This window comes from Hemicordylus capensis, chromosome 2, assembly GCF_027244095.1.
Source record: "Hemicordylus capensis ecotype Gifberg chromosome 2, rHemCap1.1.pri, whole genome shotgun sequence".
NCBI classification, from domain to species: Eukaryota; Metazoa; Chordata; class Lepidosauria; order Squamata; family Cordylidae; genus Hemicordylus; species Hemicordylus capensis.
Genome location: NC_069658.1, coordinates 330,457,246 through 330,477,559, shown reverse-complemented (window position 1 = coordinate 330,477,559; position 20,314 = coordinate 330,457,246). Strand labels below are relative to the sequence as shown.

The following is a 20,314-nucleotide window of genomic DNA, read 5'->3' as shown; positions in this document are numbered from 1 at the left end:
ACTGGCTGCCGATAAGTTTCTGGGCAAAGTACAAGGTTTTGGTTATAACCTATAAAGCCCTAAACAGCTTGGGCCCTGTGTATTTAAGAGAATGTATTCTTTGCTATGAACCACACTGCCCATTGAGATCGTCTGGAGAGGTTCACTGCAGCTGCCACCGGCTCGTCTTCCTGCTGAACATACTTCCTGCTGAAATAAGAGCCTCCCCATCTCTTACAACTTTTAAAAGGGCAGTCAAGATGCATCTGTTCACCCAGGCTTTTAATTAGATACTGTTAAGAGTTTTAACTTTTAATTGTTGAAATGTTTTAATCTTTTTATGGGTTGTTTTTATTCTCTTGTAAATCGCCCTGAGATTTGGGCAGTATAAAAATATGTTAAATAAATAAATAAGATAATAGGGAATCTTGAATAATGCCTCATTAGTTATGCCCACTCTTTTCTATACTGTGAAGGAAGTTTGTGACCAGCCAGAAGCAGATCAGACCCTTAACTTCAGGAGGTTAAGACTGCTTCATTCAGCAAGATGGCTGCCTTTGGGCCAGACCCTGGTACTAATGTATGAAGCTTCCTTCTACTGACAATGGGTTGAGCTAGCTCTGTGTTGTCTACACTGCCTGGCAGCAGCTCTTCAGGGTTTCCAATTAAGACCGACGTCTAGAGATGCCAGGGATTGAACGAGGGACCATCTATATGCAAGCAATGTGTTCTGCTCCTGAGCTACAGCCCCAAACTTTAGCAATCAGTACAACTACGTTTCTGCAGAAGTTTTTGAATGCTTTATGCTCTTGCACGATACAGGCCCGTTTCCTCCACTTTGATCTCTCTGCCAGGCACTTGTCTTTTCTTCTACATACTATGTACTGCACCTCTCTTGTTGGGTTGGGGAGAGACAGTGGCATGAGACAGGAACGGGTGATTTCCCACAGCACGTTACTGTCCACCACCTACAGGGACAAGATGTTGTGCTTGCATAAGAAGATCCAGGGCCAGATGAGAGAATTCTGATTGGAGATGGGGGTGGGTGGGGATTTTATAGACTAAGTGACTGGCTTTCCATATATATCTGTATCTCAAAATGGCAGTATAGGGGAAAGAAGTTTTAATATGTTTTAAGGGTTCAGTGGGGCTAATTCATTGCTGGCCTGCACTTTAAGCTTACCACACATTTGTAATCATAGCAAAGGGATACTTGGGCTCATAATGATTTCTCAGACATGTAAGGAAGACATTGGGATATGCATATGGGGAGGTCTAAAAGTGTGCCGTCTTAAGATGCATAAAAGTGTAGGATCCATGATATTACGTGCATCTCTGTAAGAAAGTTGTATGCACAGCAAAACTGAAGTAGGCCTGGAACTGATGCTCCTCTACGTCGAGTATATAACCAATCTGGCATTACACTTATGTGCTTCTTAAAATAGAAGTGCCAGACTCCCAAGAGTACAGCTCAAGGTGTACTCCCAAATCAAGCGACTATATTAGTGTACACAACCACCGTAATTTTGAAGGAGGTCCTTTTATTCCTGCAGTCTCACTTGAGGGAAATAGGGTAGGAAGGGGAGAAAAGAAGAGCAGCTCCAGAAACAGTTTTGCCTGGGCAAAGCAGGTAGATAGATACATGTTACAATTTCCAACCTTTCTACAAGGTACATCCTGCATCAAACATCCCATGGTCATCATCAGATCACACATTTCTTCATATAACTGTTCATTTCTGCTAAGCAGCTGCACAGGTCAGAACACAGAAGCTAGAAAGAGAATACAGAACTTCACAGAGGTGCTAATATGGAGCAGCCTAGGCCTGATAAAACTTAAGAAAATGCAAGAGTAGATATCACTTGACAGGAAGTGGGTAGGAAGAGAACAAGCATAGATATAGACAAGGTTAAAAGACAACCACCAGAACAGGAATGCCCAACTAGGTCCTCCAGAGCAAGGTAAAATGAAGAGATCAGTTAGGTCTATACATCAGACGGGAATTTTGACATTCTCAAATGCAAATCCTTGATGAAGAAGTGGCCTCAACTGCTCCTAACCTTAGAAACATATTGCTCTAACTCTAGTTCTGGCAAGACAGGAAGCTGCAGGCAGCATGAAAGGGAGAGATAACTTGCAGCTCACTAAGATTAACCCACAGCTGCAACCTTGATAAAATCAATTCAACTTTTAAATTACCAGAATATGGTTCCTAATTAATTACTGGGATTGCCAGTAAGTGAAAGACTTACACCTACTGTCACACTGGACACAGGAATACAGTTAGGTCCTTGTTCCAGACTGGACAGAAGATCTCCGTATCCCAAAGCCAGAACACAACATCTACAGTGCTTTTCCTTTTAACATTAAAAACCACTCAAAAAATTTTAAAATCTGCATCTTCCACTGCTGGAGCTTGAACTCCAGTCCCACCCCGGCATCATCACTTTGTTCTTTTAGACACCAGGTAAAGACCTTTTGTTCACTCAGGCCTTTTAAATTTGGATTTTTAAAAAAGTTTAAATTGTGTTTTTGTTGTTGTAGTGTTGCGATTTCATGCATTATGTGTTTTTTCTTGATGTTTTAATGTTGTGTTGTGATCCGCCCAGAGAACAATTTGTTATGGGGTGGCTAACCAATAAAGTTTCTATTAAAAATCTGAACCTGCTCTATTCAGAGCTGGAACACTATACCTATATTTCGCTATTTTAAAAAAACTTTACATTTTAAGATGGAGCTAAACATGTGAATCTGCTCTGTTTCGGATCAAGTAACTGCAATTCATACATGATATCCTCAACCTTAGATAGCCCAAAATGATCTTGAGGAGCAACTAAATTTGAGGAAATGATGATCAAAAAAAGAAACACACATAGGGAGGTCTCAATATGTCTCCTATGTTCGGTTAGAACTTCCAAGGGAAGGGGTTAGAAAGGTACACTGAAATATAATTATGAAGTAGTATGACAGGCTGTCAGAGGCACAAGAAGGGACAGAGAGCAATCAAGGGTGGAAGGCAATGACAGAAGCTTTACCAATACACAAAAAGCTGCACTTTCTGGTTCAGAAGGAAGGCTGGTTGACACCCATGTCTAGGGAGTGCATCAGTAAGAAAGCTGCTCAACACCTAGTGATGTATTCACTTCTGAACTACAGCAACATGTCGTCAGATTCAAATAAATTAAACAGTTTCAGTATTATCAAGATCAGTGCAATACAACATGGGATACCACAGGTAAACTGGGAAATAAATGAGGTTAACAGCCCTGCAATAAGGCAGCCACACAACACACATACCAAAAGGAGGAACTAATTGCTAGAAGCTTGACACACACACACTTGACATGGGGTGGGTGGGGAGAGGATAAGACTGCAAACCTTTAGAACAGAGGGCAAGGAGGAATAAGCCTGCTAGGCTGAGCTTTATGAAGGCACAAATGTGGCTATATGTTTATAGAAAAAGAGAGAAGAGATTCCCATGGGGAAAGAGGACCAGATTTTTGGCAAGGCTACGTAAGATCCAGGAGATCCAGGACAGAAGTTATCTATCCCCCATCCCACCCCTTACTGTGCTCTTTACCAAAGGGCCAAACTACACGAGACCAAACCAATTATACTCTACCTCCAAAACTGTTATTTGCCCTCCATGGGAAGACACACAAATATATTTGTCTTTTTTCTACTACAGGGTTAATGGCAGCGTGTGTGTGTGTGTGTGTGTGTGTGAATTCAGATTGGGGGAAATGGTAGAAGGGAAAGATAGTTGACTCTGTCCTCCAGCTTTGCTGTTCCAAATCCAGAGCCTCCAGCACCTGTTTTACAGTAAAATAAATGAAATGAAAATGTTGAGAGATCCATCACAATTCTCTCACATCTTGTGATGTTCTGTCCTTTGGCAAAAAAAAAAGGAAAGAAAAAAAAGAAAAAAAAAAAAAAAGAGTGCAGAGAGCTCCAGATTCTAGGCTTAAGCAAGCACATGTTCCTACACTGGCACAGGCAATGAGTGACCCTTTTATGGTCATCCCTTTGGAAAATATTGCCACAGACAGAATCATGTCATTTCTGGAGAGGAAGAGGAAGCTCAGTTCCTATGGAGGTTCCCAGCAAACAAACCGCAGATACAGTCCTTCCCAAAGACTTCCCCCTGCCAATTCCTAATGGAATTCCACACAAGATTAGAGCTAGAAACCAGAATAGTACCAGCAGAGATGGAACCGTCTCCGCTATTCTAGTAGTTCTAGGACTTAATTGCTCCTATTAAGCCATGGCCCAGAAATAAAGCCCACAAGCTTCTGTCCAAGAGAAAGCTGTGCCTGCTGCCTAGAAATGTCTTAAGCCCAAAGGGAGGATTCTATATTGCCAATACTCCCACAATGCAGTATGGCAACACAGCCAGCCAGGGGCAGGGGGGAAGCATGATCCGGATGGCCTGATGAGTCCACAGGGAACTGACACTCCAGGAGCACTGGCTGCTGCACTCCCTTGACTTCTCCATGCAGCCCACCAGCAGACAGGCTGGATATTCCACAGGGCCCTGGGAAAGCGTCCAAGTAGCTTCAAGAGGGCCAGGAGGACCCACTGCTTGGGGAGCAAAGCTGCTCATGTGGTTCTTGGAGCTTGTTGGTGCACAACGTCACCAGGCTAGAGTGGGAGGGGGGAGAAGAGAGAAATGCAGAAGGACCCCTCCCTGACCATTAAAAATTTACATATGCTATATACATACATTCACAGATATATCAATATAAATATATAAAACAAACTCCAGCAGGTGAGCAGATGGGAGGCCCAGGGCCAGCCCTGGAATGTTTCCTTAGCAGCGCCTGCCACCACCTCTCTGCTATGGAAGAGGTGTGGCAGGGCGAGATCCCTCAGCAGCACACTGAAGACCTCTGCAGAGGGGCCTGCTCCCCACCAAGTCCTGGAGCACTTCCTCTGTAGGGTGAGGGTCTGCTTCCACCCTGAAATGATGAGCCCGTATTTGGCTAGTATGTGCCAGATGGTAAACCATGCCACTCTTAGGCCAGTACTACTTCCTTTGCCGATTCTGTTTGTTGCCTGGCCAGGCTCGGAGAAAGGAGGGGCTGGCTGGACCTATAGGCGAGTGGGTTCCTCTTCACTTTCACTGCAGTTTCCACAACAGTCCTGGAGGTGGGGGGGGGTGAAGGGAGGATGAAGGATAGGGAAGGGTCGAGGGAGGGAGGGAAGCAAGGGGGGAAAGAGGAAAAGCACACAGCAGGCACAGAATGAGTTTGGTTGTTATTCTGACAGACAGACACAGGAATTCTCCTCATCCCCCACACAGAGACACCTTGCTTAGAGTGAAATGTTTGGGCCCAACACCAGACCAAGTCTGGGAGCGGAACTGCTCCCAAGAAAGTGCCCTCTGACAGCCAACTGACAGGACGGGTAGGAGGATTTTACTGGCCCTTTTGCCACACTCCGTTTACAGCCAGCACATGCATTTGCGCCCCACCCCACCATCTTTTCAATGCATATTTATGGACTGTGGAGAGTCTCCTCGCCACTTGCGGCAGAATAGCAACATGAGAGGTGGCAGTTATTCCTGAGTAGTGAATTCTGCACAAAGGTGTGATCAGACGCAGGTCAAGTTAAGCAGCAGCCACCAAAAGAAGGAAAGCCCTACCACTGATTGAGATGTTACAACAGCAGTGAGAGAGGAGCAAGGCTTCGTGATGAAAAGCAGCAAGTGCCCAGAACATCAGCAAGCGATCAGAAAGTGCTTAGGATCTTTAGGAACAGAGAGATTCACACACACACCCCATCCGTCTCCTAACAGCACAGCCACACAAAGACAACATGGTAGCTTTAGATGCTGGAGAGGAGGGCTGTAAAGCAATTCTAACTGCCTCCATGCCCAAGAGACAATGCAATAAATTCATGGGGCTTTGCAGAGAGCAGAATTAGTGGCTCAGGGGACTATTAATGCACACAAGCAGAATGTTCTTAAGTGAGGGGGAGGGAGGCACTGAAGAGGTAGAATCCTCATCCCCATGTCTTGTCATGTCCTCAGGGGAGTTTAGGGCACCAGGTAGTCATTTTCCTGAGCAGAGCAGCCGGGGAAGAAGAGGTTGCTCATCTCTGGAAAGAGAAAAGATGCTATGAGAGCCCCAGCCAGAAACAGCCAAGCTCTTCTCTAAGGCTTCTTCCGGCCGACAGAGACAGCTGACAGACAGAGCCACCCAAGCTGGACTCCAAGGTACTCTGAAGGGCAGTGATCACCCTGGAAAGTGGCAAGCCCACAGAGAGGGCAGCTGTCAACAGAAGAGGGCTTTCATTCACACAGCACTCACTGGTAGAAGGCTGGGCCCTTGGCATCAGGGACAGCATGCTTCTTCCTACAGGAACAACCTTTTGCCAAACAAAATTTGCAGGCTGCTCTCTGTTGTGTTAGCTCACTTTAATTGTGCTGCAATTTCTTGCACTTGGGACGGCTGGCCTGACTGGTAGTAGGTGAGAGCGACACCGGTCAGGCTTTTGAACTCCTGGCCCTTATAAGGGCGAGCAGCACCAAGGCGCAGCCACCTGCCACCTGCAGGCGGCCGCTGAAGCCTGCAGACCCTGGGGCAGCTATACCAGTGGGGGTGGGGAAATTGAAGATATGGCATTAGTAGACCAGCGGTCTGTTACAGGGGAAGGGAATTCAGAAATTTAATTGCTGTTGCCCCTTCCAGCAGGCCTACCACCTCTTTGACCTCAGAGAGCAATGCCAACCACCCACAAAACCTCACCTTATTACTCTGTAATGCCAGGTTGGTTAAAAAAAAAATTGAGGTAGTCCAGGATTTGATTATGGATGAAGGCTCCTTGGTATGCATTACAGAGACCTGGTCAGGAGAGGCTAGTGGTCCAGTTTGGACCCAGCTTCTCCCAGAGGGTTACTCCATGGTGAAGCAGGTGAGAGGATGTGGGCAGGGAGGCAGGGTGGCTGTGGTCTATAAGAATACCATCTCCCTTACCAGGAGCCCTGTCAGGGATTTGGCCTATATTGAATGTGCGTACCTAAGTCTAGGGACCAGGGACAGACTGGGACTTCTGCTGGTGCACTGATCACTCTGCTGCCCAGTGGAATCCCTAATTGAGCTGATGGACCTGGCTGCTGATGGACCTGGCATTGGAGTAGCCCAGGTTGCTGGTGGTGGGGGATTTCAATGTTCATTTTGGGACCTGGTTGTCGGGATTGGCTCAAGAGTTCATAGCGGCCATGACAACTGTGGGTCTATCCCAATTGGTCTCTAGACCGACACATGATGCTGGTCACACACTCGATTTGGTCTTTTACGCTGATCGGGGTGGGGGGTGATCTATGGGTGGGGACTCCTGTCATCACCCCTTTGTCATGGGTGGATCACCATCTGGTTAAGGTAGAACTTGCAGCCATGACCCACCTCTGCAGAGGTGAAGGACCTATTAGATTGGTCCACCCGAGGAGATTATTGGATCCAATAGGATTCCAAGAAGCCTTGGAAGGGTTCAGGGATGGCTCCGCTAGTGATTCTGTCGATGCTCTGGTACAAATATGGAATAATGAGCTCACTAGAATGGTAGACACAATCGCTCCTAAGCATCCTTTCCAACCCGCTTTAAAGACATCCCCATGGTATTCAGATGAATTATAGGAACTTAAGTGGTGAGGTAGACAACTAGAGCGCAAGTGGAGGAAGACTCGGCATGAGTCTGACTGGGCACAACACAGAGCACATTTGAAGAACTATGCTCTGGCAGTGTGGGCAGCAAAGAAGCAGTTCTCTTCTGCCTGCATTGCTTCTGCAAATTCACATCCAGCTGAGCAGTCTAGAACTGTGAGGGGACTAGTATGTACCCCCTTGCCCTTGAATTTAAATTTGGAACTATCAGTAACTCGCTGTGACCTTTTAAGTGACTTTTTTGCAGATAAAATCTCTCAGATTCTGGCCAAGCTGGATTCTACAGCTACTGCAGAGTCTACTGTGGAAGTGTCCAGCAACTCCTCTTATGGGATTAGATTTATCTATCTCTATCTATCATATTTTTACACCGCCCAAAACTTACGTCTCTGGGCGGTTTACAACAACAAGATTAAAAGTAAAACATTAATTAAAAACAAAACCAAAAAATTTAAAAGCAAGAAATTTAAAACACAATTTAAAATTTTAAAGCAATATTCTAAAAAACAACATTAAAACAATCAAAACAACATCAGTTAAAAGTCTGGGTGAAGAAATGCATCCTTAGAGACTTTTAAAAAGATGTCAGAGATGGGGAGGCTCTTATTTCACTAGGGAGTGCATTCCAAAGCCTTGGGGCAGCAACAGAGAAGGCCCGTCCCTGAGTGGCCACCAGACGAGCTGGTGGCAAATGCAGACGGACCTCTCCTGATGATCTCAATGGGTGGTGGGGTTCATAACGAAGACGTTCTCTTAAGTACCCAGGGCCCAAGCTGTTTAGGGCTTTATAGGTTACTAGTATGTTTTAGCCCGTTATAATAATGGGCGCTAGGGTTTTTTTCCTCCTCTTTATGCCTTCTCCTTTGTGTGTGTGTGTGTGTTTTTGTTTCTTTTTTCGTGCTGACTCTCTTTCTGTCTTGCCTTTCCTTACTTTTTTTGTTCTCCCTTTCCCTTCCCCCCCTTCTCTGTCTATTATGTGTGTGCTCTTTGGGTCTGGTGGCTTTTTTCTATTCCCCCCCCCTTTTTTAGGGGCTTGTTAGCTGCTCGGGAGCCGGCGCGGTGGCGATAGCAGCAGCCTGTGCTCGGACGCGGGGAAAAGAGAGCAGCCGCCCCCGTGAAGAAGCCCCCGTCTTTGGGCTACTGCCGCAAGAGGGGAAAGCGCAATGACAGCCGCAGCAGCCCCAGGCGACGGCGGCAACCACCACCCTCACCTTCCTGGCGCGGGATCCCACCGGAGCTGTGATGCCTCCAGCCCGCCCTCCTTACTGGGAGGGAAGCAAAGTAAAGCTGCTCCCCTGCCGCCTCGGACAATTTGGCCAACATGGCCGCTCAGAACCTCCGAAAAAGACACGGGCGGCACGGCCGCACACTCAGGGGCTTTATTATAGAGGATGACCAACCCCTTGTATTTTGCCTGGAAACATATCGGCAGCCAGTGTAACTCCTTCAATACGGGAGTAATGTGGTCTCTCCTGGATGACCCAGAGACCAGCCTGGATGCCGCATTCTGGACCAACTGTAGTTTCTGGACTACATACAAGGGAAGCCCCACATAGAGCGTATTGCATTAATCCAGTCTGGAGGTTACCAGCAGATGTACCACTGTTTTGAGGTCGTCTAACTCAAGAAACGGATCATTTTCAGTTTCATTTCCTGAGGAAGTGGGCAAACTGCTTCAGACTGTGCGTCCTACAACCTGTTCTCTTGACCCTTGTCCAACTTGTCTTATCTCATCTGGTAATTATAGTATCAGAGAGGGTCTGGTAAATATTATAAATGCTTCTCTGAGGGAGGGCAGGATGCCTCCTTGTCTTGAGGAGACTATTATTAGACCACCTTTGAAGAAACCCACATTGGATCCCTCAGAGTTAGCTAATTACAGACCTGTTTCCAATCTTCCATGGTTGGGCAAGGTGACTGAGCAGGTGGTGGCCTCTCAGCTCCAGGCAGTTTTGGATGATACAGATTATCTAGTCCCATTTCAGACTGGCTCCCATGTGGGCTATAGGGTTGAGACTGCCATGGCCAGCCTGATGGATGATCTCCAACCGGCTATCGACCGAGGGAGTATAACTCTGTTGATCCTTTTGGATCTCTCTGCGGCTTTTGATACCATCGACCATGGTATCCTTCTGGACTTCCTTAGAGAGGTGGGATTGGGTGGCACTGTTATACAGCGGTTCTGTTCCTACCTCTCTGATAGATTCCAGATGGTGTCGCTTGGAGACTGCTGTTCTGCAAAGCGAGAAGTGCGGAGTTCCACAAGGCTCCATACTGTCTCTGATGCTTTTTAACATCTACATTAAACTGCTGGGAGAAATTATCAAGAGGTTTGGTGCTGGGTGTTTTCTATGCTGATGACAACCAGATTTATTTCTTCTTATCAACCTCATTAGGAAATGACACATTCTCTAAATGCCTGCTTAGAGGTGGTAATGGGCTGGATGAGGGATAACAGACTAAAGATGAATTCAAATAAGACAGAGGTACTGACTGTGTGGGGTCAGGATTTGAGAGATGGTTTATATCTGCCTTCTCTGGATGGGGTTACACTTCCCCTGAAAGGTCAGGTAAGTAGCTTGGTAGCACTCCTGGACCCAAAACTCTCCCTGGTTTCTCAGGTTGAGGCAGTGGCTTTTTATCAGCTTCGGCTGATACAACAGCTATATCTATTTCTAGTGGTAAATGACCTTAAAACAGTAGTACATATGCCAGTAACCTCCAGGCTTGACTACTGTAGTGTACTCTACATGGGGCTGCCTTTGTACGTCGTCCAGAAAATACAATTGGTACATAATGCGGCAGCCAGATTGGTCTCAGGGACAACTCGAAGGAACCACATAACACCAGTTTTAAGGGAACTGCACTGGCTGCCAACATGTTTCCGGGTGAAATACAAAGTGCTGGTTATGACCTATAAAGCCCTTAACAACTAGGGTCCAGGCGACTTAAGAGAGCCCCTCCTTTGTCATGAACTCTGCCGACTGTTATGATCTTCTGGAGAGGTCCGGTTATGGTTGCCATTGGCTTGTTTGGTGGCAAGCCAGGGCTGGGCTTTCCTGTGGATGCCCCAGGGCTTTGGAATATGCTCCCTGCTGAAATAAGAGCATCTCCTTCTCTGTTTGTTTTCAGGCAGACCCTCAAGACTAACCTGTTCTCACAGGCTTTTAATTAGAATTGATTTTAATAATCTTCTATATATTTAATTCTCCTAGACATACCCTTCGTGAATCCCATGCATGGCAGCTCTTGCGAGAGTTCTCAAGTGAGCTGATGATTAGCAAAGGGGATGGCCAGCCACCAAGGGAGGAGAAGTGGTGGCCCAGCAAATGGCCGGCAGGGGAGAGAGAGAAGAAGTGGCCCGGTGGATGGCCACCCGCTGGGGGGGAACAAGGGGTGCAGATGCTCAGCTAGTTTGTTTTAATAATGGTTTCATGCTACTGTTTGGTTTTATGTATTTCAATCTGTGCTGATTTTTAAATATTGTTTTAAATTTTGTAAACTGCCTAGAGATATACATATTAGGCAGTATAAAAATATGAAATAAATAAACAAACATACCACTGCAAGCACATATAGTGTGCAGAGGGCTTCATTCTGAAGTTATGGAGGCACAAGAAGGGAAGGGAGGTGCTTCTGAGAAGAGGAAATGCAATTCCCCAAAGTGATCTGAGCCCTTCTCCCACTAATTGCTGACTTATAGCTTCCCAAATGAGAAGAAGCCTGGTCTGATCATGAGAAGAGGTTGGCGGTAGGGAAGAGAACAAGCTGCGTTTGCCTTTCCCTTATTTGTCCAGAGTAATAAGTCTAGCAGAAAAAGCAAAGCTGCCCTTTAACGGGAACCCAAGAAGTCTAAAGTGAGTACACTATGCTGTTAGCCACACACTAATCAGTCCCAAGTACTGGACACAAGTCTGGGGCCTACTAGATACCACACTCCAAAATGAGCAGCTGATTATCTGAAAAGAAAACTCCCATGGATATTATAAGCTCACACCTGGGTACAGGCATCCTTATGAAGCTTAAAGTCACTCAATCAAATGAACTGGCTGAGCTCCAGTAAGGCGACAGAGGGCACACTAGGGGATTGAGGTGCATGGCTGTAGAAAGAAGATTTCTTTGTGGTGCAAGGAGATGAAGAAGAGCATCCCAATGTAACAGCAAGGAGTTTCAGATCCACATCTAAAGATGGCCCTGCTCCCCACAGAGGATTACCTGTCGGCTGAAGAGACGTTGGAGTAGACCTTTTTTGGGCTGAGGCGGTTGCTGCCCTTTCCAGTCTAGGTCAGGAGGTACTACTCCATCTGGACCAAAGACATTGAGCTCCTTGAAACACTCTGTCTCTATCATCTAAGGGAACACACAAAACACAAGAGATCAGAAGTCACTAGTGGCCTTCTCTGCTCAGGCTCCTCACAACATCAGGCCCAAGTTAGCTGCTTAACAAATGCCCCAGAGCCTGCTTGGACAAGAGCAGATGGCCCAGTAGACACTCTCTTCAGAAGCCTCCATGAAGTGTGGAAGACTACGTACCTCATTCTGCCAGGGGATGGGGATGCTTCCCGTTGCAAACTTATGGTAGAAATCATGGTCTATGGCCTCTAACTCGACCCCCTTGACCGTGGAGAACTGCTCAATGTCCAATACATCCTTGCAATAAATAGCTTGGGGCTAGAAGGAATGAAGACGCATGGTTTATTCTCTTGCACGAACATGGTGAGCAGATAACATGAGCGCAAGGCTCTCCATCAAGGCCACATATGCATTCTGAACTCACATCAGGTTTGAAAGGTGGGTCCAGCATTCCTGCTTCCAACCGTTTGAAATTCAAGTGTTTGAAGAGAGGGTGTTCTTTCACCTCCTGGGCACCAGCACCTCGGCATCCCAACCGTTCCAATGGGTCTTTGCAAAGGAGCTAGAACACAGCACAGCAAGTTAGAGGAAGGCCTCTGTGCTGCCAAATGGCCTCAGCTACAAGGAACAGCAACCAAAAACCCAGAGAAACAAGAACAAGTCTAAACTGTAAAAGGACATTTTTGAATAGGAACAGAACCTGAATAATGTTCAAGTTTTTCCTGAACCCCACAGAGTTCAGGTTACTGGTTTAGAGTAAAGGTAAAGTGTGCTATCAAGTTGGTGTTGACTCCTGGCAACCACAGAGCCCTGTGTGGTTGTCTTTGGTAGAATACAGGAGGGGTTTACCATTGCCATCTCCCGCACAGTATGAGATGATGCATTTCAGCAACTTCCTATATCATTGCTGCCCAATAGAGGTGTTGGGAAACACACCATTAGGGATTCGAACCAGCAACCTCTAGCTTGCTAGTCAAGTCATTTCCCCGCTGCACCAACCATTCTATAAATTCAGACCATTTTAAGCAATTAGCCTAGGCCTTGGGAAAGGATCCAGTGAGGAGAGTGACAGATTGAGATGTCCTGAATATTGCAAGCAGTGTAGCTTACAGCGGACATCAACTGGCATGGCAAGAGATATCCAGGTTTCTTAGACAAAAGCAAGCAGCCTACCTTCCAGGCATTGCTTATCCATGCCTCGTGTGGCCTGAGGGAATACTTAGCTAGGCAAAGAGAAACAGTGTGGAAGGATTCAGTTGTAGTGGGGGTGGAGAGGGAAGAGGAGGAGAGAAGCTGTGAGGCCTGCTCATTTTCCCCCAAGTTTGAGACCGTATACATCACAATGAAACTTAGAGGAGTGTGTCACACAGCTGCCACCTGATTTCATACCCCAGTTTGTATTCCTTACACCATACCCTTTACCTGAAAATATGAAGAAGGGATTCTTGGAACTACAGTGTTGTATTTACTGGTTAGTTCATACATCAGAGATTAAGATGCCTTCTGTTTGAATAAGAACCTCCAAACTAGCTTTTACAAGTTCTTTGAAGCTGCCTTTGCTCTGGTAAGCCAACAGAGGGCATATGAGTCAATGCAGCTATGGGATAGCGAAAGGCTTAAAACAACTGCTGCTATTTGATGCCAAGGAGATGTTCTAGAAGGCAGGCTGAAGTGGGGCAGGAAGCTAGTAGATGCCGGGTTTCCATGAGTCTTACACACTCAGATTCAAGCCAGCACATAGTAAGCACTGAACTGGCTACTGAGCTATAGTTTCCTTTTTAAAAGAAGTCACAACACTATTTGCACCACAGGATTTGTACAGAATTGCAAAGATGCACTGGTTTGATTTTCTGGCTTTGGAGAGGCCCTGCCTGCAAGACCAGCTCCAGCAGCAGTACAAGACTTCCTGCAGACTCCTCCTGCTGACAGTTTCCAAGAAGCAGGGTGCAGCTTTCCCCTTAAGGCACCCACATCCCACCCTGAAGACAAGGAGAATTCCTTTGTAACCATCAAGGAAGGGCAGGTGTCCCTAGGCCAAAGAAACAGCACACGTACCATGGAACAGAGAGAGCGGGAAGCAGGTGAGAACTTCTCCGAGTACTCCTCCTGCACATCCTTCACCAGGCGCTCCACATCTTCACGCTTGATCTTCTTTTTGCGCTGCTGGAAGGGAGACTGGCCCTCAATCATCTCATACAGCAGACATCCCAAGGCCCACCAGTCAGGACTGAACATGTACCGCTCATTCTTCACCACCTCAGGAGCTGAAAAAGTAGCAAGGACAAAATGAGCATGGCTGTGCATGTCCTTCGGACAACTAAATTACTGGGCACAGAAACTGGCATCCTGAATTATGCTCTTGTTGCTCAAGGAGATTCCCAACCTGTGGTGGTGGGGCATTGGCAAGAAAGAGCCATTGCCTGTGGGGAGGCAGTGCTTAATCGCTTCCCCAGCTGCCTTTTCTTCAGCTGAGATTCTGAACCAGGCCACTCTGAGGAGCCACCTCTCTCTGCACACCTGTGTAATCATGGATGCTAGACCATATCCCTTCATACATACTGTCCACCAGGGCCCCATAAATCCCATCCTACCTGCACCAAAACAGTGCAAAGGAGAGTCCATATCTGCAGAACATCTACCAAAGCACAAGACTTGTGAACATAGGCCGATCTGCATGTTATTCTGTTCTCTAGTAAGTTTTCTGGCTGCAGAACCTGGATGGCATTATCCAGATCCTTACCCTCTTGACTACAAGAGGGTAATGGCACTACAAAGTGACATTAAAACCTGAACTATTTCCAGAGTTCTAGTTAATTCTGACTTCAGCTTCAGTATATGTTGTTTTCAATCTGATCATGCTGGAAAAGGGTGCCAGTTTCCTGCACAATCTTGTGCTTGGATATAAAGGACCACTCCGTAACCCTAAATACAATTTCATTTGCTTTCACACTCTCTGGGTACCAGAATAATGCAGATCCTGGACCCTCCTAGCAGCTAAGCCTCAGCAGGAAACATACAAAGCTACAGCTTTACAGAAACATTAAGGATTTTTTAGTTTTAGAACCAATGCATTTAAGAGCAATTAGATAATCTTGTTCCAACACCCCAACAAAGCAAACAGTACTTGGGGACCAAAAGTAATACAAGAAAAAAAAGGCTAAATTAGGATGGAACACAGTATCATCCTAGCAAAATTGATTGCACAGTGTCTGAAAGACAAACGCAGTCTTACTTAAACAAAGGTTTAACCTATACCTGTCCTTTCTTCAAGATTAGCATCATACCAGAGTACTAGGGCTAAGCTGAGGGTTTAGTTTCCACCATATTTTGTGCCCACCTCTGTTTCTGAACAGCACACTTTGGCAAGAGGCTGCTTGTACCCACTCCCTGGCTGATGTGCTTCATGGCCTCCATGTTGACCCCAGTCAACTCACCAGAGCACTTCTTGGATACTCACCCATATAGCCAACTGTTCCCACCCGACCTTTTATCGTCTGTCCCTCCGGAACATAAACAGCGAGCCCCAGGTCAGAAATGCGGATGTGACCTTATCAAAGGAAAGTGAGTCATAGGAGTGTCCAGTTGTAGATTCCCCTCAACCCAGAACAAAACTTGTTATAAGGATTGGAGAAGCATCCACTCTCCCATGTATGGGGCCAGAGTGCCTAGTGCAGACATTTACTCACCATGGTCATCCAGCAAGATGTTTTCTGGCTTCAAATCCCTGGAGAGTAAAAGATTTCACAAGGTATAAGTCTCACTGGATGTCTCATTTAGAACTAGCAAATGAGGGGCATCAAAAAACCTAAAGCAAGAATTGGGGATACCAAGAGGAACGCCTCTTGAGGGATGCCTTTACCTCAAAACTGCTAACTCCATGGGGAAATGTGGGCTATATTCAGATCTTGCATATATGTGTAATGTGAGGGCCATAAGGCAGAACAGAAATACTCTAATGCAGGGTTTCTTAACCTTGGGCCCCAGATGTTGTTGGACTACAACTCCCAGAATGCCCAGACATTGCCTTTGTGGCTATGGATTCTGGGAGTTGTAGTCCAATAACATCTGGGGGCCCAAGGTTAAGAAACCCTGTCTAATGTATTGGACAGGACCATTTACCATGTCCCCAACAGCACAGCTTTTACCACGCCGTCCAGCCTGAGAATTCAGAGTATCAGAAACTCCCAATCACTTTCTCCAGTTCTAAACAATTCATTTATAATGCAGTAGCAGCACTCAAGGTACCTTCCTGGCACAGAATCTCATCCTGAACCCAATCTGTGCCTGGAAGAAGGCTCTATCCCAGGCCTGCTCAACTTCGGCCCTCCTGAAGATGTTGGCCTACAATTCCCATCATCCCTGGCTATTGGCTGCTGTGGCTGAGAATTATGGGAGTTGTAGTCCAAAAACAGCTGGGGGGCCTAAGTTGAGCAGGCCTACTCTATCCTTACCTGTACACTATCCTCTCGTGGTGGAGGTCTGCCAAGCCACAGCAGATTTCAGCAGCATAGAAGACAGCTCGTGGCTCCTCAAAGCCTGCTTCTCCCATGTGGTAGATGTGGAATTTCAAGTCCCCTCCATTCATGAGGGTCAAGACCAAGCAGAGGGCATCTTTAGTTTCATATGCATAGGCCAAACTTACCTACAAGACAAGGCAGGCCAGTTAACCACTGGAAGAGAAGCATACTAAATTCTCAGAAGACCCACACACAACCAGAATAGGCTTCTGCATATAAGTGTTACAAACACCAGGTGAACACAGAAGGATCCGCAAAGTGAGCTGTCATGCAGTAGTTAAGTTTTGTGTTTAGGAAGTATTACCATGTGTGCCCTCAGGCTTAAGGACTGTAGGTAAATCGTGGGAATCTGCAGAAGGGATTGGAGGAGTTAGGGCTAATAGGGGTGGGAGTAAACGCAAAGAGAAGTTGCAGGTGCAGAGGAAAGGTCATAATGCAGCCAGCACCATGACACAGCATAAGGTATGGTTCTCAGTCTTATTGAAACTGAGCCAATACTGCACAGATCTGGGCATGTGCAAAACTACAGATGCAGCAAGCTTCTGTCATGCTCAGCTTGTAAAATCCTTCCCAGCTACAAGTTATGTTCTTCCATTACAACTGGGAGCACAATGCACTCAAGTGACCTACCGGTTTGACCACAAGCTTAATGTACAATATCTCACTGTGTGTCTGTGTGTGCGTGTCTGTGTGTTGGTGTGCATGCACACCCCCACACCCCAATTCAGGAACTCTTCAGATGCTAATCACCAGACTGTCCTATGCATGACGTATGCAAAGCCCATCCATTACTGTGAAGTCTCTAGATGTATTAAGTACACAGAACTGATGCCCTTGAAGACACATAACCAGTGCCTTCCCTTAGTCCTATTGATCACATGCAAACAATCAAGTATTAATTTGTATCCAAACTTCCCTTAAGAGACATTTCTCTTAAGAGATCTCAGCCAAAACATGTCCTAAAGGACAGTAAACCTATAGCTGCTGCCAGAGTACTTTTCAGTCATTCGAGAATGTTCTCTTTACTTTGCTTCCCTTCAGTAAAAAGACAAATCCATCCAGGTGGTGGAACACTGGCAACACACCATCACAATCCCTCCCGAAAGGGGCCCCTTCTGCACTCTTTTTCTATTGTTCCATTCCACACTGCTGCAGTCATACTGAAAAGCTCAGTGTCACATGGGCAAGGCCAACTGTGAGGGCCCCTTTCCACCTGACTGTTGCCCAGCTGGGAAGGGGAGGACAACAGTGGCATGAGGAGGATCCATGCAACTGCATAGTTCTAGCTTTCAAATGTTAGAGTGGCAATATTTTATGAATGGGACAGGAGGAAAGAGAAGGGGCACTGTGTGTGTATTCAATATAAAACCATAGTCTCCCAGACCTTCCCCACATGTTCTGACATCTGAACTCCTTTGCCACTAGAGGAGACCCCAGGCAGTTGGATGCTGGTCCGTGAGTGGCTCATGGCCCAAAAGAAGAGTCCAGTAACCTTAGCTATATATTGCTTTTCAACAAAATGTTCTCAAAGTGGTTTGCATAGCAAGGAGGAATAAGGAGGCAGCTTCCCTGTCCCAATGGGGCTCATAAATGAAGACGAAACACACCAGCAACACCCACTGGAAGAGATGCTGTGCTGGGATGAACAGGGACAGTTGCTACCCCCCTGCTAAATATAGAAAAGAATCGCCATTTTAAAATGGTGCTTCTTTGCCCAGTTAGCAGGGGGAAAGCTAGCCTTCTCCTCTCACCAGCTGGTTTAACAAGTCCCACATATTGCAGCCCTGTCTGGAAAGAGGCAGAGAATTTCACTGGAGTGGGAGAGAGTCAAGGGCAGGGGCAAGCCCTGTCTCAACCCCAGTGCAAAAGTAAAGCAGTTCCAGTGTACTTACTACAAACCTACTGTTCACTTTCTCCAGTATTTGTTTCTCATTCAAGGCCATGGCTTCCCCCTTCCTTTTTTTAATTCGCTTCTTCTCAAGCTTCTTGCAGGCATACATCTTTCCAGTGGCCCGCACCTGGCAAGCACACACCTAAGGAAAGACAGTGAGGCATTATGGGATTGGCAGCTTTTAGAGATCTTACCAGCTCTGTCAGTTAAGGGGCTTATTGGATCCTGAAATCGTTACTCTCGCCAATACCTTTAAGGCAAAAATGCTGTGGTATCTTAGAGATTAAACGGTTTATATGTGACATATGAACATTGGTTCATGGCTGTTGTTGCTGGAGAAAGGTAATGTGACAAACCCATAATCAGAACTTAAAGGTAAAAGTAAAGTTGTGCCGTTGAGTTGGTGTCGACTCCTGGTGACCACAGAGTCCTGTGGTTTTTCTTTGGTACAATACAGGAGGGGTTTACCATTGCCTCCTCTTGCGCAGTGTGAGACAATGCCTTTCAGCATCTTCCTATATCGCTGCTGCCCGATATAGGCGCTTCCTATAGTCTGGGAAACATACCAGTGGGGATTCGAACCAGCAACCTCTTGCTCCCTGGGCAAGTTACTTCCCCGATGCGCAATTAGGTGGCTTAGAAGCAACTCCACCCCCACAACTCACAACAATAAAACCCCAGTAAGATCAGTGGCTAAAAATCACGCTATGTATTCACTCCATGTTCTGCAGCCCTAGTATCCCCCTGAAATAGAGAGATCTTCCATGCTATAGGCACTTGGAGGCCGGCAAGGGAACTACTGCCTCTGGGCCGTCCAGGTGACATACCTCTCCAAAGCCTCCCTTTCCTAGTACACGGTACTGGCGGAAAGTGTTCTTGGTCACATGCCACCTGAGAAGAGAACAAAGAGAACCAGAGTGAACTGGATGTAAATCACTAGTATGTTCCCCACATCCTATGAGAATCAAAATGCTCATTCTACCATTTGTGCAAAGCACACTATTCCAGTTCATTAGGCCCCCGCATAAAAGGCAGAGAACAGTTAGCAGGTTTCAGTGCTGACAATGGCAAAAGGGTCTCATTCTCATGGGAGTGAGCAAGACCTCCCAGCCAGCACCTTTTCTCCCACTTGATAGGTTGCAAGAGGGTTTGGGGCACAAAGTTGCTCCTCAGACATCATGCATAAGAGCACTGGGTCAAGCTACAGAGGTCTGTGCATATGACTGACCCCCACAGTAGAGTAACATTTACCTTTCCAGGTATTTCCATTGCAGGAAGCGATTGAAGTAGATGCTATCAAGGTAGTCGGCAAAAGGTGCCACACTCAGGTAGTCATGGATGAGCCTGAGGAATGAAATCAAGATAATTAGCTTTTGCTACACAGGATAATAAAGGTAAAGTGTGCCGTCGAGTCGGTGTCGACTCCTGGCGAGTACAGAGCACTGTGGTTGTCCTTGGTAGAATACAGGAGGGGTTTACCATTGCCATCTCCCATGCAGTGTGAGATGATGGCCTTTCAGCATCTTCCTATATCGCTGCTGCCCGATATAGGTACCAGTGGGGATTTGAACCAGCAACCTCATGCTTGCTAGGCAAGTCATTTCCCGCTGCACCACACAGGATAATACAAGAGGCTAAAGCCTGAGGATCCCCTAAACAGAGAGCTGAATACACATCAAGTTTCGAGGCCTGAAATTGTTCAAGGGCTTTGAAAAGCTCTTGCTCACAAGGCTTGAACAGTAACAAGAGTAACATCATAGAACATCAACAGTAACATCATAGTAACATCATAGAAAGCCTAGACCACACAGTATCCAATCTGAAGAGCAAAAAGGAGCAAAATAAGTATTTACTATTTCATAGGCTGGCAGAGAAGGCAAGGAACATCACAGGCCCCGTGTTCACTGCTT

The 20,314-nt window shown here is 46.4% G+C and overlaps 1 protein-coding gene across 4 annotated transcripts in view; it reads right to left on the bottom strand.

Annotated features, from left to right (window-relative positions):
• Window positions 1-1,500: 1,500 nt before the first annotated feature.
• The window catches only part of GRK6 (G protein-coupled receptor kinase 6), a 36,939-nt gene continuing 18,125 nt past the window's right edge, over window positions 1,501-20,314 (bottom strand). For 3 of the 4 annotated variants that reach the window (XM_053299673.1, XM_053299674.1, XM_053299676.1), the window contains exons 6-16: window positions 19,656-19,748; window positions 19,232-19,295; window positions 18,406-18,546; window positions 16,448-16,638; window positions 15,683-15,720; window positions 15,454-15,543; window positions 14,052-14,260; window positions 12,421-12,558; window positions 12,177-12,314; window positions 11,859-11,993; window positions 1,501-5,121 (exon numbers count right to left, since the gene is read on the bottom strand). In XM_053299673.1, coding sequence (XP_053155648.1) covers window positions 5,071-5,121; window positions 11,859-11,993; window positions 12,177-12,314; window positions 12,421-12,558; window positions 14,052-14,260; window positions 15,454-15,543; window positions 15,683-15,720; window positions 16,448-16,638; window positions 18,406-18,546; window positions 19,232-19,295; window positions 19,656-19,748 — 1,288 coding nt within the window. In that variant the 3' untranslated portion in view covers window positions 1,501-5,070. The remainder of the gene's footprint in view (window positions 5,122-11,858; window positions 11,994-12,176; window positions 12,315-12,420; window positions 12,559-14,051; window positions 14,261-15,453; window positions 15,544-15,682; window positions 15,721-16,447; window positions 16,639-18,405; window positions 18,547-19,231; window positions 19,296-19,655; window positions 19,749-20,314) is intronic. The other variant, XM_053299675.1, reaches the window with a different exon arrangement.